Source organism: Pipistrellus kuhlii, unplaced genomic scaffold, assembly GCF_014108245.1.
Source record: "Pipistrellus kuhlii isolate mPipKuh1 unplaced genomic scaffold, mPipKuh1.p scaffold_m20_p_13, whole genome shotgun sequence".
NCBI classification, from domain to species: domain Eukaryota; kingdom Metazoa; phylum Chordata; class Mammalia; order Chiroptera; family Vespertilionidae; genus Pipistrellus; species Pipistrellus kuhlii.
The window spans coordinates 17,551,220-17,565,411 of NW_023425438.1; the positions used below are offsets into that span (position 1 = coordinate 17,551,220).

Consider the following 14,192-nt stretch of genomic DNA (forward strand, 5'->3'; position numbering starts at 1 on the left):
TTATTTTTAAAAATATATTTTATTGATTTTTACAGAGAGGAAGAGAGAGGGATAATTTCTAATGATCTGTTTTTTAGTTCACATATTGTTTTTTTTCTGCTTGATCAAGTCTATTGTTGATGTTCTGCATTGTATTTTTCACGTAATTAATTGTATTTTTCCAGTTTTAGAATTTGTTAGGTTCCTTTTCACTTATTCTGTCTCTTTGTTGAACTCATTTTATTTGTATATTGTTTCACTGATTTTATTGCATTGTCTATCTGTACTTTCTTTTAATTTATTGAACTTTCTTAAAACAATATTTTTTTAAAAATTCTCTTTCAGGCAAATAGTAGATATCCAGTTCTTTGGAGTCAGTAACTAGAAAATTGTTGTATTTCTTTGGTGTCATGTTTCCTTAATTTTTCATGTTCCTCATGGGCTTGTGTTGATGTCTGTGGATTTGCTAGAGCAGTCACCTCTTCCGTAGTTTGCAGACTGCTTTTGGTGGGGAAAGGCCTTCACCAGCAGGAGGTGCAAGGGCACTGGCTGATTGGGGCCTGGTGTTTCCAGCCCCCACGTGGGTCAGGTGATGTGGTCACATTCAGCTCCATCAGCTGAAGCCAGTGTTGCTAAGGATTGCAGGGGTCCTCAGGCTCTCTGCTGTGGTGGTGAGACTCTCACAGTCTTCAGTGACAACGGCTGCTGGGGAGCCTCCTGATCTCTCTTCTCTCAGGGGCTATGTCACAGCCAAGGGATCCCTCTTGGCAATGGGTCTGGCTTCGGAGGGACCTTTGGTGGTATTGGTGTGAGGCATGGACACAGTTGGATCCGTCACAGAGCCAGGAGTGGAGCGTCTATGCTCTCGCGAGTGGCAGCAGTGTAGGGTGTGGGTGCTGGCCAGTTTCCATGGCTCTGGTACCTGAGATGTGTGCACATGTGGAACAGCTATGGAGCCGAGGTCTGAAGTACAGATACATGTGGAGCAGCCAGGACTTTGGGGTCCAGGGTATGCACAGAGTTGGAGGTAGGGGCTCACAGCCCTGTGACAGGAATGGGGGCACAGCAATGTCTTCTGGGAGTGACCCAGCAGCATCTCCTAGCAGCAGCAATGGCTGTTGGTTACCTCAGTGTCAAAAGTTGCTAGCTTCCTGCAGAGCAGGCTGCTGTGGTCCATGCCAGCATGCACTGCGGAGTCCTGTGTTGGGAAAGCTGCAGGAATTCTGTCCTGGGCTCTCTGTAGGGCAGGTTGTCTGGGATCTCAGTGGCACACACCTCCTGGCTTATATTGATAGCCTCCACCCTTCTTCTTTGCACTGAGACATCCATTTTAAGATGTCTCAGCTAAGCCATCTCCCCAGTGATCCTCTCTGTGTGGTAATTCATTAATTGCTCCACTGAGTTGCTGTAGGTTCTTGAGTCTTGTGCCCTCTCAGAGCTGTTTTTGTTTGTTGATAGCTATCCATTTACTATTTGTTTTTCTTGGAATGGGGTGGGGGGTCGGGGGGAGGCAGACCAAGACTGGTAGCTCCTATTCCTCTATCTTGCTCCCATCCACTCTAAGTTGTCTAGTTTACTGTCATAAGGCTGCTCAATAGTCTTATTACCCCTTTAAGGCCTTATATGGACATATGAGCTAATGTGTCCTCTCACACTCCTGATGTAGCTCTTCTCTCTTTTTCCCTCATCAGTCTGGCTTTAAGGCTTTCTTACTTAATTTTATTGATCTTTGCAAAGAAGCAGCTTTTGGTTTGATTGACTTTCTGTTTCATTAATTTCTGTTTTTATGTTTATTATTTCCTTCCTTCAGCTTGCTTTGAACTAATGTGCTTTGTGTTTTCCTAGTGTCATTTTAAGGTTGAATGTTAAATCATTTATTTGAAACATTTCTTGTAATGCAGTCATTTATTGGTAACATATATTTAGCTAGTAATGATTTATTTCAGCCTTGCCTGAAAAACATTTTACTGTTGCCTTTAAAAAGATATTTTATTCATTCTAGGATTCATTTATTTTCTTTCACAATTTTCTAAAGATGTGTATTTGGCTTATGCAGTTTCTAATGAGAAAGTTCCTCTTTATGTAAATGTTTCTTTTTCTTTGTGTTCAAGATTTTTCTTTACTCTTTGGTTTTCAGTAGTGTTACTACTACGTTTTGCCTAGGTGTGTTTTTCTTTGTAATTATTCTACTGTAGTTCACTTAGTTTCCTAGAGCTGAGATTTTTCTGTTTGTGTGTTAGTTTGCATAATTTGTATTGATTTATCTTTTCTTGGCTATATCCAGCAAACTGATTAACTTGTTAAAGGAATTCTTCAAACATGATAGCATGTTTTTCCTCACATGTATACTTCATTCTTTTTTATGCTTTCTCTCTGTGTTTAAATTCGCCATCTGTTTGTGTTGTCCACCTTTTCAACTGGATCCTTTGTTATAATTATCATAGTTTAACAGGTTAAGTGCCAACCCTGTTTTGTTTTCCTTTCCAATTTCACCGATATGCTGGCTGCACCAGTGACTGACCGGTCCTGATGGAAAGTATAGTGTCAGTTACTGATGACTGACATGGCGCTTAATGTGTTAATATCTGATACTTCCAATATTTGGGTCATATTGGAGTCTATATCTGTTGCCTGATTTATTTCTTGAAAATGAGACATTTATTTTCATGCTGTTTTTTAATGTCTTCTATCTTTGAGTGGATATGGAACATCCTGTGTAAACAATATAGGCTGAGTTAAGCAGTATTTGTATTCTGAAATGAGCATGCCTCTTCTAGGTCATTATTGTAGGGGATTGAGTCTGCTGGTTAATAATGGGCCAGGTTTGGGTTTTCCTGTTGTTCTTTTAAAGAAAGGAGGAAGGAAGGGAGGGAGGAAGAAACATCAATACCTACCCAGGAGAGAGAGAGAGACATCTAATGGTTGCCTCCCACATGCACCCCAAACCACAACCTCCTGGTTCTCAGGTCGACGCTCAACCACTGAACCACACTGTCTGGGCTTATGTTTTGTTTTTCCCATATATTTTTTTCTATTATTAAATTCTGGTTTAATTCTGTTCTGATCAGAAAACATATTCGGTAAAAATCAAATTTTACATTTTTATGACTTGATTGCTTCTGACCCAGTGTATGTATGGCCTGTTACGGTGAATGTTCTGTGTGCTCTTGGAAAGAATAGATATTTTGCTGTTAGGTGGAATGTTCTGTAAATGCTACTTAGATCAATTTTATTGATAGTGTTGTTCAAGTCTTCCGAAGCCTTACTGATTTTCTGTCTACTTGTTCTATTACTTATTAGAGAGCTATTACTTATTGAGAGAGTAGCATTAAAAGTCTCTAGCTATAATTGTGGAATTTCTATTATTCCTTTCAATTGTAATTAGGCTTGTGCTTTAATTATGTTGAAACTCTGTTGTTAGATACATGCACATTTAGGATTGTTATGTTCTCATGGTGAATTGATCATTTTATCTTTTAAATCATGCTTCTGTATTCATGGCGAAGTCTACTTTATTTTCTATTAATATAATTACTCAAACTTTATTTTTTTTTTACATGATATATCTTGTTTTCATCCTTTTATTTTTACCTTATTTATGTCCAAATGGGCTCTTTGTGGACAGAATACAGTTGTATTTTTTTTAAAATACATTTTATTGATTTTGTACAGAGAGGAAGGGAGAGAGATACAGAGTTAGAAACATCGATGAAAGAGAGTCATCGATCAGCTGCCTCTTGCACACCCCCTACTGGGGACGTGCCCGCAACCAAGGTACATGCCCTTGACCGGAATCGAACCAGGGACCCTTCAGTCCCCAAGCCGACGCTCTATCCATTGAGCCAAACCGGTTCCGGCTGCTACAGTTGTATTTTTTTTAAAAAAAGTAATATGACAAGCTTTGCCTTGTAGTTGTAGTGTTTAAAACTAATATAATTGTCAGTTTAAATCCATCATCTGAGCACTAATTTTCCATTTGTCCCATTGTTTTTTCTCCTTTCCTCCCTATTGATCAACTTTTTATGATTCCCTTTAATCTCTACTAGTAGCTTACTAATTAAACTTTTGTTTTATTTGTTTAGTGGTTTACAGTATGCATCTTTAATGTACCACAGTCTGCCTTTCAACCAAATACCACTTAGATTACATAGATTATAAGAATTATATAACAATGCACTTCCAGTTCCTCCACATTACTGTGCTTTTGTTGATGTACACTCTATGATCACTCTTTTTTTTGCTTTAGATAATCAGTGATCTTTTAAAGAGATTTAAAAAATACTTTTTTATAACTATAAATATATAAAATATATTTGCTTATATTTATTTGTTATTTATTTATTACTTTTTACCATTCCTGTCTCTGTTCATTGCTTTATGTAGATTCAAAATTTTATCAGCAGTAGCGGGGGCTTTCTCAGGCTCCTTGCTGGGGCCCAGTTCTGTCTGGACACCCGATGGAGACCTGTGGCAAGTGTGTGTGGGCTCCCCTTGTGTCTAGAACTTTCTTCTGTTTAACAGTTGTTGTAGCCCACAGTTCACCTTTGGTAAATTTTTTGTGTTCTTCTTACTTTAATTTTTATTGGTCACCTGTTTCTTTTATGCTCTGCCAAAGTGAAGATAGTTCATGAATCCTGTGTCTCCTCAGAATGATTTTGGAATTCAGTTGATTGACTTGTAACCTTAGCTTTTAGATAGACTCACAAATCATAAGGGTTTTTGTAGAGTATGTTTCCCCCCCCTAATTTTTAGGGCAGGAATGACATTCTCCTGTGGATTTCTACATCCTAAACAGAAACAGAACCTGAAATACGTAAAGTAACCTATAAAGGTCAAAGTTTAAAATAGCCAGGTCTTTCTCTCTTCATGCAATCATGTCAGTTTAACAAAAATATTTCCTAGCTGTTTCAGATAACAAAAACACAGTAGCTATTATGAATAGAATGGGATATAAATTTGGAAATTTGTTGCTAAAATCATTTGAGAGGGTTGGAGAAGTAGGCCCCAGGCTAGGTATACATTTATGTACAAATACGGTGTATCTGATTGGGAGAAATAAATCACAAGGGAGTCTTGGAAATAGAGTTTGGATTTCTGATCTTCACATTAGAGGAAAGTGAAACTGCAAGGAAGTTGGAAAGGATACTGAACAAACTGTAATTGGAAGCGACAGAATCCATTTGAGTGAGCTAGTTTAAGGAGAAAGACATGTATTACAGGGTGTGAGAAGGCTTACACAACCTCTAGGAGTTTCCAGGGATCCAAGTTTTGATGCTTCACAGCCAGGACTTGTGAAGCCAAGCGCACCCCACAATGGCAGTATCCTAACAGGAACCCCACTACAAAGACTGCTGCCCTTGCCACCAGTCTTGCTCAATTTCTGCTCCGCTTTGGTTCTGTCGATAAATGCCACATCTCTAAGGTCTATTCTCCAAGTACTTCACTTCTTACCAATTTTTGTTTAGAGTGCTTTTGATTATGGGTGAGGGAAACTCATCTTCACCTAGTTTAGAATAAATGTATGCACTATATTGGAGTTCTTAGTTGCTAAGTACAGAATTCACTATATCTAATATCAGCAGAAAGGAAAGTTCTCATAGAATCTTCAGTGGACAATAGAACCAGGCTTGGATGCTGTGCTTTTCAGGAACATTGGAAACACCTATGCCCTTTGATGCTTGGCATCTATGATTTCAAGTTTTAATGACAGAAAGGTCAACAGAGATGGCCCAGAACTGTGGTCAGCAAACTGCGGCTCACGAGCCACATGTAGCTCTTTGGCCCCTTGAGTGTGGCTCTTCCACAAAATACCATGGCCTGGGCGAGTCTATTTTGAAGAAATGGCATTAGAAGAAGTTTAAAAGTAAAAAATCTGGCTCTCAAAAGAAATTTCAATCATTGTATTGTTTCTATTTGGCTCTGTTGACTAATGAGTTTGCTGACCACTGGCCCAGAACAACATGATATCTCAATCATTGTTCTTGCCAAACTATCCAGTCTCCCTGCATGCAGCCTCATTTTGATGTTGCTCACTTCTATATCTAAATGTCATTCAGGTTTGTCAGCGTGGCTAACATAGCCCATTATTCTGCACCTTTGTTCAAGGGTATCTGGGGAAAATGCAGGTTAGGATTTCAAGGAAGACCTGGAAGTGGTTTGGAAGTGCATGTTTAGTATCTGCTGCCTTCGACTACTTATCATCCATACTTACTTTCTGTACCTGCTTCCTTCCATATATTAACTTTTAAACAGTGGTAATTATTCCTGAATCATTGGAAAATGTGGCACCATTTCTTCAAATGTGGAGGCACAAATTTACTGTCATAGCATCTCTGGTTGATGTTTAGTCTTCCTCTGGTTTTAGTCACAACCAGCTTGTAGCTTCTACATTAAAGTATAATGGTAAAATAATCAACAATAGACCTCATAAAAAATAGAAAGGAAATTGGGGTGCAGAAGGAAAATAATTATACCAAGCAAGGAAGGATATATGAATGGCTTCTTTAGTCTTCTTTTTCTCTGTTTCTGAAATTCATTCTGAGGCCTTCATTGGCATTCAGAATTGACTTCCTCACTCTTCTTTTCCCCTCAGTACTTTCAATAATCACAGTTCTTAATCTGGTAGGGTGACCCAAACTTCATTTTTGAGGGTTCTGGGCCCTCGTTAGAAGCAGTGTTTTGTGGGAATAAGTCTTTCATAAGTCTGTGAACGATTTGTTAGCTAATGCATTATCTGCAAAAAAGGCAAGTCATATTTAGAATAAAAGTCTGTTTAATGAGAACAGATGGCTGCTGGTCTATGATGCTGAGAGTTTAGTGTAACTGACATGTTACCAGGAATGGGAGGCCCAGGGTACTCTGTTCCTTGCAGATTGGACACCTGGAGTAATTGGATCAGATTTGGTGAGAGGACATCCTATGTAGCACCCATGTGTGATCTCTGTCTCCTTGCCTCTGTGTCCACTTGTTTATATATCCTTTGAATACTGGTGTGGTTAGGAAAAGAGTCTGGTTGATCACCATAGAGGAGATAAACTTATCCACCTGATATTAATGAGAATTTTTCTGCAAAGAAGAATTTATGAGTAAGCACGAGGATGCAAATATCCTCACACTCAGGCCCATCCTGGGTGACTGTTCCATAAACCTCTTTTCTAAGCCTTATTGTTACCAATATTCTAATCTGATTTCTTTCAAGTCCCTGATTATTGTAACAAGTAAATAACCACTGCCCACAAATGAGTATGGATTTGTGATTCTGGCCATTTCTCCTTCAACTCAAAGTAGAAAGCCAGATTAAGTTTACTCCACTATTCCACCCTCCAAAGGACCTGCCTTCTTTACTGTGCTTCAGAGCTGCTCCTGCTTGGGGCTGAAACGCAGGAGTAGGCTAGTTCTACTTGTTGCCAGTATGTCGTGCAAAGCCATCTGCCACAGTCTTGATTTCTTTCCTCTTAAATTGACATGCCATAGGGAACTCCCATGAAGCCATAAATAATACTGCATTAGGAGTAGACACACTAGGGCATGTTTTCATATGTTCACGACCTCCTTTTCTTCTCGATAAGGGAGTAGTGGCGCTGAACATGCCTGATTAGGACTTCACAGCTTACCATTAGGCAAAGTCTGGTTACATGGTCCCTTGGTTTCCAGGTATGTCAGGGAGTTATTTTTCAAAAGAATAATAATTAGCAGATGAAGAGTGTTTTAGCTTGCTTAAAACCTTAGGGGACTCTGCCAATAACTGCCATGCGGTCTCACCCTATGAGGTCATGTCATAAGCTCCTTAAACCATCCCTCAGACCCTTTCAATTCCATGGATTGCTTGTTGGATTGGAGAAAACTGCTTTAGTTGTAATGCAAATGCCAATAACTGAGCAGATTTGGTCCTGCAAGGAGACCATATTTGTAATTACTGTTGTAATTGCCACCCAATTAAACATAAAATAACTTCCTTTCCCTAAACTCTATCTGTCTGCACTTCAGATCAGATAGGTGAGTTATATGTGCAGGAAATAGGAGTGGCAGAGATGCTTTACTAGTCCGGGTGCGACTCAAGCTGCAGTGTAGTCTGGGAAGTGCTATATTTTTCTCTCTGACTAAATAGTTTTTTTATTTTTCAATTACAGTTGGCATACAAAATTATATTGGTTTCAGGTATACAACCCAGTAATTAGACATTATATAACTCACTGAGTTTAGGAAGTGCTGTTTTAATTCTCTCAACCGATAGTGCATTAGGGACGGCTAGATGGAGTCAGAGGGAGTGCTGAGTCACCTATCTATCTGTAAAGGCTGCTGCTACAGCTAAAAGTTGGGAATGTTATCAGTCATTTTGTTTGAAATTTGATATGCCCTGATTTGCATCTTGAATGACTAACAAATCTTCCTTTACAGAAGGACATACTGAATATATTCTCTGGTTGTGGGTCTCAGGTGTGGGAGCTCATGTGACCATTTCTGAATAATGAAAACTATCAAAGATAAGCTTTCTGTTTTCCTAGTATGAACCACACTTGGCTATGTTTTTCTTCTGAGATTTGTTTTAATTTTATTTTACAACAACAATAAGTCAAAATAGAGCAGCTTTTTTTTTTTAATTGATTTTTTACAGAGAGGAAGAGAGAGGGATAGAGAATCAGAAACATCGATGAGAGAGAGACACCTCTTGCACACCCCCTACTGGGAATGTGCCCACAACCAAGGTATTACATGCCCTTGACCAGAATCGAACCCGGGACCCTTCAGTCCACAGGCCGACGCTCTATCCACTGAGCCAAACCGGTCTGGGCTAGAGCAGCTTTTTAAAGGATGGGAAGTGTGTCAGAGACCACACGCCACCCATGGTAGTGGCATCTTTGGAAGTTTAAGTAACTCCGGCTAGATCTATTTCAATATTATTTCTAAAATTTGTATTCCTAGGCAAATCATAAAATAATATCAGTCATAAAGTTTATAATTTTTAGCAAAATGGGAAATAGAAAGGGAATGTGTTATATTAGTCCTAACTGAATATAACTTGTTTGGGATACCCTTGGCTAAGAATTCATTTCAGTTTTCATAAACTGGATGAATCTTCTATGTGGATATTTGACTCATTATTTTAAAGTAGAGGTTTTAAAGGAAAGCAGTTGCTATAGTAGCTTGTTTTCATTATCATGTTAAATATATTTTCAGCTCCCTTGGAAATCATTGACTAGCATCATTGAATATTATTACATGTGGAAAACTACTGACAGATACGTTCAGCAGGTAATTTTTTTTATATCACTACCAATATGATTACATTAAAGTGAACTTTCTGTTTATATTTTAATATTTCTTAGCAATGTACTTAATTTAAAATCTGTCTTGTTTGCTTTACCTTTTCTAGACTATTTTAAACTGCATGATTTCATATCCTTAAGATACTATTTTAAGATTTTAGTCTTAATATTTTTTTTTTTACTTCAGAATTTATTATGATAGCTATTTTGGAAGGACAACAGGGAAGGTACCACTAGAGAGGCAGTGTTTTCCTTGCAGGTGCCTGGTGCCTCATCTCTTTGTGAGTATACTCGAAGGGAATGGCCTAAGATGTGATGTTAGCACACACCTTTTGAGCAACTTGTTTTTACATATTGAAAGATTAGACCCATGCCATTTGTGTGGATATATCTCCTAAATCTTTTATCTTCACTGGAAAATTAGGCTTACTAGTTTGATGCCCTGGTGTACTGTATATAAGTTTTTATCCAAAATTATTTCTGAAAGCAGGGAATGATTTGTTTCTGACTCCTTCCCACATGTCCCAAATTGAGGTAACTCTCTCAGTTCCTTATTTTGAGCACTATTTCCTGGGAAAAGGCACATTTTCCCGAAGTGACCCCAGTCAGTACTTGTTTTTATATGCTTCTAGTCTCATGACAGAACTGGTAAGGAAAATATATTTAACATGGACATTATTTTTCCTAAGTATGTGATTGCACAGTGGCAAGTGTTGGATGCTATAAAAATACTTTTTAAGAATCAGTTTAAAAATTGCCAGAGTGAGTTGTTGAGATCATGAATAAGGAATAGCCAGACACCCATGGCTTATTGAAACGTTTCCAGAATCAACATTATGTTTAATTTAAAAAGTGCTTATTTGAAACAATTTAGTAGGTAGAAATGAAGACCAGGTGTCTGAACTGTTTCTCAAAGCAGAAAGAGTCCCCAAAGAGGGTGGAGATGATGGCATCAAGGATGGTTGAAAATATTTGGATAAAATTCTTTTTGGAAACTTCAGCTCCGTCCCTGAAAATTTTAAGTTGTCCCCCTCAATGTTTTTGTTTACTTCTCATTGAGAAAATGAGGAGAAATAATTTGATTTATCTTATTTTTTATATCTACCCTATATTATTTTCCTTCCCAATTTGCATTCATGTTGTGTTGATCAGTTTCTGGATTTGACTACATAATCTTTTTCCCATTCCTTTTCCTGCATTTGGCTCCTAATTGGTTCCTAAAATCTGATGTGAGTTCAGCCAAGCTATAAAGTATACTGCATACCTCCCAACATTTGAGGGTAAATGCTTATTTAATTGTACTTAGAATAGTTACTATCTCTTTCTTTTGCATGGACTTTGATAACTAATCACCTCTGAATATTTTTCTAAAAGTAAAGATGATGTGTGTTGTTTTTTTTCTCCCAGAAAACCAAAAGAAGAAATACAGTAGAAAATAAGTTTGAAAAGTAAAAACAGTTACTTACAAGTCCTGTTTATTCACTCATGTGGGGGACGGAGTTGTTCATTGCTTTACTTTTAAAATCTATGTCTAAAACGTTATTAATACTTACAGTTCTGTTTCTCAGAATCTAGTGACTTTCTTAGAAATTACTGCAGCTTATATGCATATTTTAAAATGGCAACTTTTGAATTATGCTTTAAATTCATATTCTTGTGAATTTTTTAAAAACAACGAAGTGGTAATAGTTGCTAAGCATTGCATGTAAAATATCTTATCTATCTTTTGAATTAGAAACGTCTAAAAGCAGCAGAAGCAGAGAGTAAACTGAAACAAGTGTATATCCCAACTTAGTAAGTAATGGAAATCTTCTAAAATAATTGTCATGGTATTAATTCTATCAAAACAAAATGTGTCATTTTGGTCAGTTCCAGTCAAATTTGAATTTCATTGTGTATCTTATTTTCTCCCACCACAAAGCATGAGGCTTGCTTCCCGTTATATCACTATAATAATATTTTTAGAGAGAAAAATGGCTGGTAGGAAAAATGCCACGTAGACAATGAAAGGACTAGAGAAGGACTGTCCCTAAATTGTACTTCTGTCACCGCTGGGGGGAAAGTGTCAGGAAAGTAACCTATGAAACTATTGTTGGAAGCAAATGTGCTTCAGAAAGCTACCAGCTCATGAAACTTGTATGTGGTAGAATGGAATTTTTTTTTTTTGTAATGCACATTGCCCTTTTGAGGCATGTTGTTTATCTGGTTGTTAATTTTGTATTATTTGCTTAGGGCTAGGGTTAGGGAAAGTAATTGGAATCCTAGTTTGTGTATGTAGGATAAATAGTGAATAAGTTTATTGTTTTGGTCTAGCATTCTATCATTGTTTTCCTTTGGAGTTAGAAAACATTGTTATATCAACACGGATGCCAATTTTCTTTTCATATGCTATGTTTTAAATGAATTACATCCTTTTTCTTGAGATCTTTGGATTTCAATCATTCATTTGTTCAGGAAAATTTAGTTTATTGAGCACCATATATATATATCTATATCTATCTATCTATCTATCTATCTCTATCTATCTATCTAGATATAGATAGATAGATAAGATAGATAGATAGATAGATAGATAGATAGATAGATAGATAGATAGATATAGTGCTATCCTAGGTTCTTTGGAGTAAAAATGAAATGAACTACAAAGTTTTATGTACTGCCCCAAGATTTTTCTCACTCTATGAGCTCAGTACAGTTGTTTTATACTTAGTCTTTTATTTACTGAATTTTGATACATTAAGACAGTTTTATACTAATATAAGAGGCCTCATGGGAAATGAATTGTAATATTTCTTACTAATTTTATTTTTAAATCCTCACCCGAGGGTATGCTTTTATTGATTTTTGAGAGAAGCTAGGGTGTGGTTAGGTGGAGACACACACATGAACACACACATATCGATGTGAAAGAGGACACAGAACCTACAACCCGGGTATGTGCCCTGACTGAGAATCAAACCCGCAACCTTCTGGTGTAGGGACAACACTCCAAACCACTGAGCACATTGGCCAGGCATCTTACTAATCTCTTATCTCAAGACACATAATATGTAATTTATGGGGCCCATAATTTTTATTCAGAGATATAATGTCCCTTCTGCAGAGTGATTTCTGATATTTTAAAATTTTATATATTTTATTTGACTTATTTACAAAAGAATAACTCCCAAAGGAAATCTGTTGTGATTCATCTATCTCGGATTTTCAAAAGCAGGCATAGTAGCTTTCTTGAACTTTACAATGTTTGTCATATCAAAGGAAAAGTGTGTTCACCAAGCTAAGAAACTGTGGTGGAGAACCAGGTTAGGTCATTTTGAGTTTGTTGTGTCCACAGAAGTGTTGAATAGATTGCTGGATATATTGGTCTTAAACTCAGGGGAAAGCTCTGGGCTAGAGATACAAATTTGAGCTTCATCAACATACATCATCGTGTCTTATAACTATGTATGAGGTTTTATAAGAGAATCAGTAAGAAAAAAAAATGCCTTGAACCAAGCTTGAGGAAATCCAGTATTGGTATGTCAGATACAGATAGAGAATGAAAGTTAAAAAAGAATAGCACGGTGAGTGCATTATTATCATTAAAGCTGAGAGAGGAGTGGGTTTCAAGGAGGGAAAGAGATCAACAGAGATAAAAAATAGCCAGGGAACTTGGCATCACAGAAGTTATTGGTGATCTTTAATGCAATGGGGAGGGCTGCCTAGAGCCAAGGTGCTGCAGAACTGAAGATTGCAGCAAAGGGAAGTCGAGAGAAAGTTCTTGGCTTTGGGTTGGGATAGAGAAATGGGAGAGTTTTTAAAATAGGAGAAATACTTTACATGCTAATGAGGAGGGTCCAGGAAGGAGAATCAAGGGAACAAAGTTCTCAAGAGGGTGGAGGGGTGGAATCTGGAGCACTGATGGGAGAGGAAGGATTTGGGCATCAGATAAAAGGGCAGTTTCATATAATGTGACTTTAAAACATCTTTCATGCTTTTTTTAGAGTAAAAGTTTATTCAGATGGTTACATTGACCTCACTCATTTGTGCCCTGAGAATTAACCTGCACTACTTGGTTTTTCAAAACATAGTTTAAGTGATCCACGTGTCTATGTTCAGCCTTTGATCACTTGTTTCTCTTTTGTAATTATTATAATATTAAGGTCAGTAGTTTATTCAGTCAAATAACGTTCTAGATTCAGGTGAAGAACTGAAGTTGTATCCACTCTTGTTCTTTTTTTCAGACAATTCAACTGTAAATTTATATTAGCTCTTTTCAACACATATATTTTAGCCCAGGGTTAAATGTCAGAAATTTTCATATTTTGGGGAAGCCGTTTCATTTCAAGGGGCCATCATGTCTATCTAGCTATAGTAGATTTTTAAAAATCAGAAATATTATATCCCTTGGACATCTTAATCATTCTAAATTACCACTTTTCATTGTGTACATTTCCAAGTGAAAGCTGTAAGAAGAGAAATACATTCTTTCTGGCTTAAAATGTGTTTTTAAAACCAAGTTGTCTTCAAAACACATTGCTGGCACAGGTTAAAAGTGTAAATAATAGCTCTGTTTAGAGAATAGGGACCTCAGAGCACTCAGAGGTTAAATGATTTCATTTGGGGGTGCTGATGGGCGTCACCAAGAGTTACGGAAACAATGCCAGGAAGATCTCTTAATTTGCTGCCAGGCCAAATTTACATACTAGGCTTTTGCTGGTAATTGGAACTATGGGAATGAAAAACAGCCAAGAGGAAACTCCTGAACCAACTCTGTGTGGAAACGCCAAGTGTCTTGATAGTTGTGACCACTCATTACTTTAGTAATCATGGGAAGATATAGTCATTCGGCATTTATTTCTCCCAAATCGACGTGAAAGCTCCTTGAAGTCAGATACTGAATAAATACATGTTAAGTGAATTATGAGTTTATTGAGGACATACTATGTATACTTGTGCAGTATTCTC

General features: G+C 37.3%; 1 protein-coding gene across 9 annotated transcripts in view; it reads left to right on the forward strand.

Moving 5' to 3' along the window:
* MTA3 (metastasis associated 1 family member 3) overlaps positions 1-14,192 on the forward strand; it is a 111,159-nt gene that overhangs the window by 67,538 nt on the left and 29,429 nt on the right. For all 9 annotated transcript variants that reach the window (XR_004987403.2, XR_004987404.2, XM_036435147.2 and 6 more), the window contains exons 10-11: positions 9,157-9,231; positions 10,981-11,039. Coding sequence is in view for 7 of the 9 variants with exons in the window: in XM_036435147.2 (XP_036291040.1) it covers positions 9,157-9,231; positions 10,981-11,039 (134 nt within the window). In the remaining 2 variants the exon portion in view is untranslated. The remainder of the gene's footprint in view (positions 1-9,156; positions 9,232-10,980; positions 11,040-14,192) is intronic.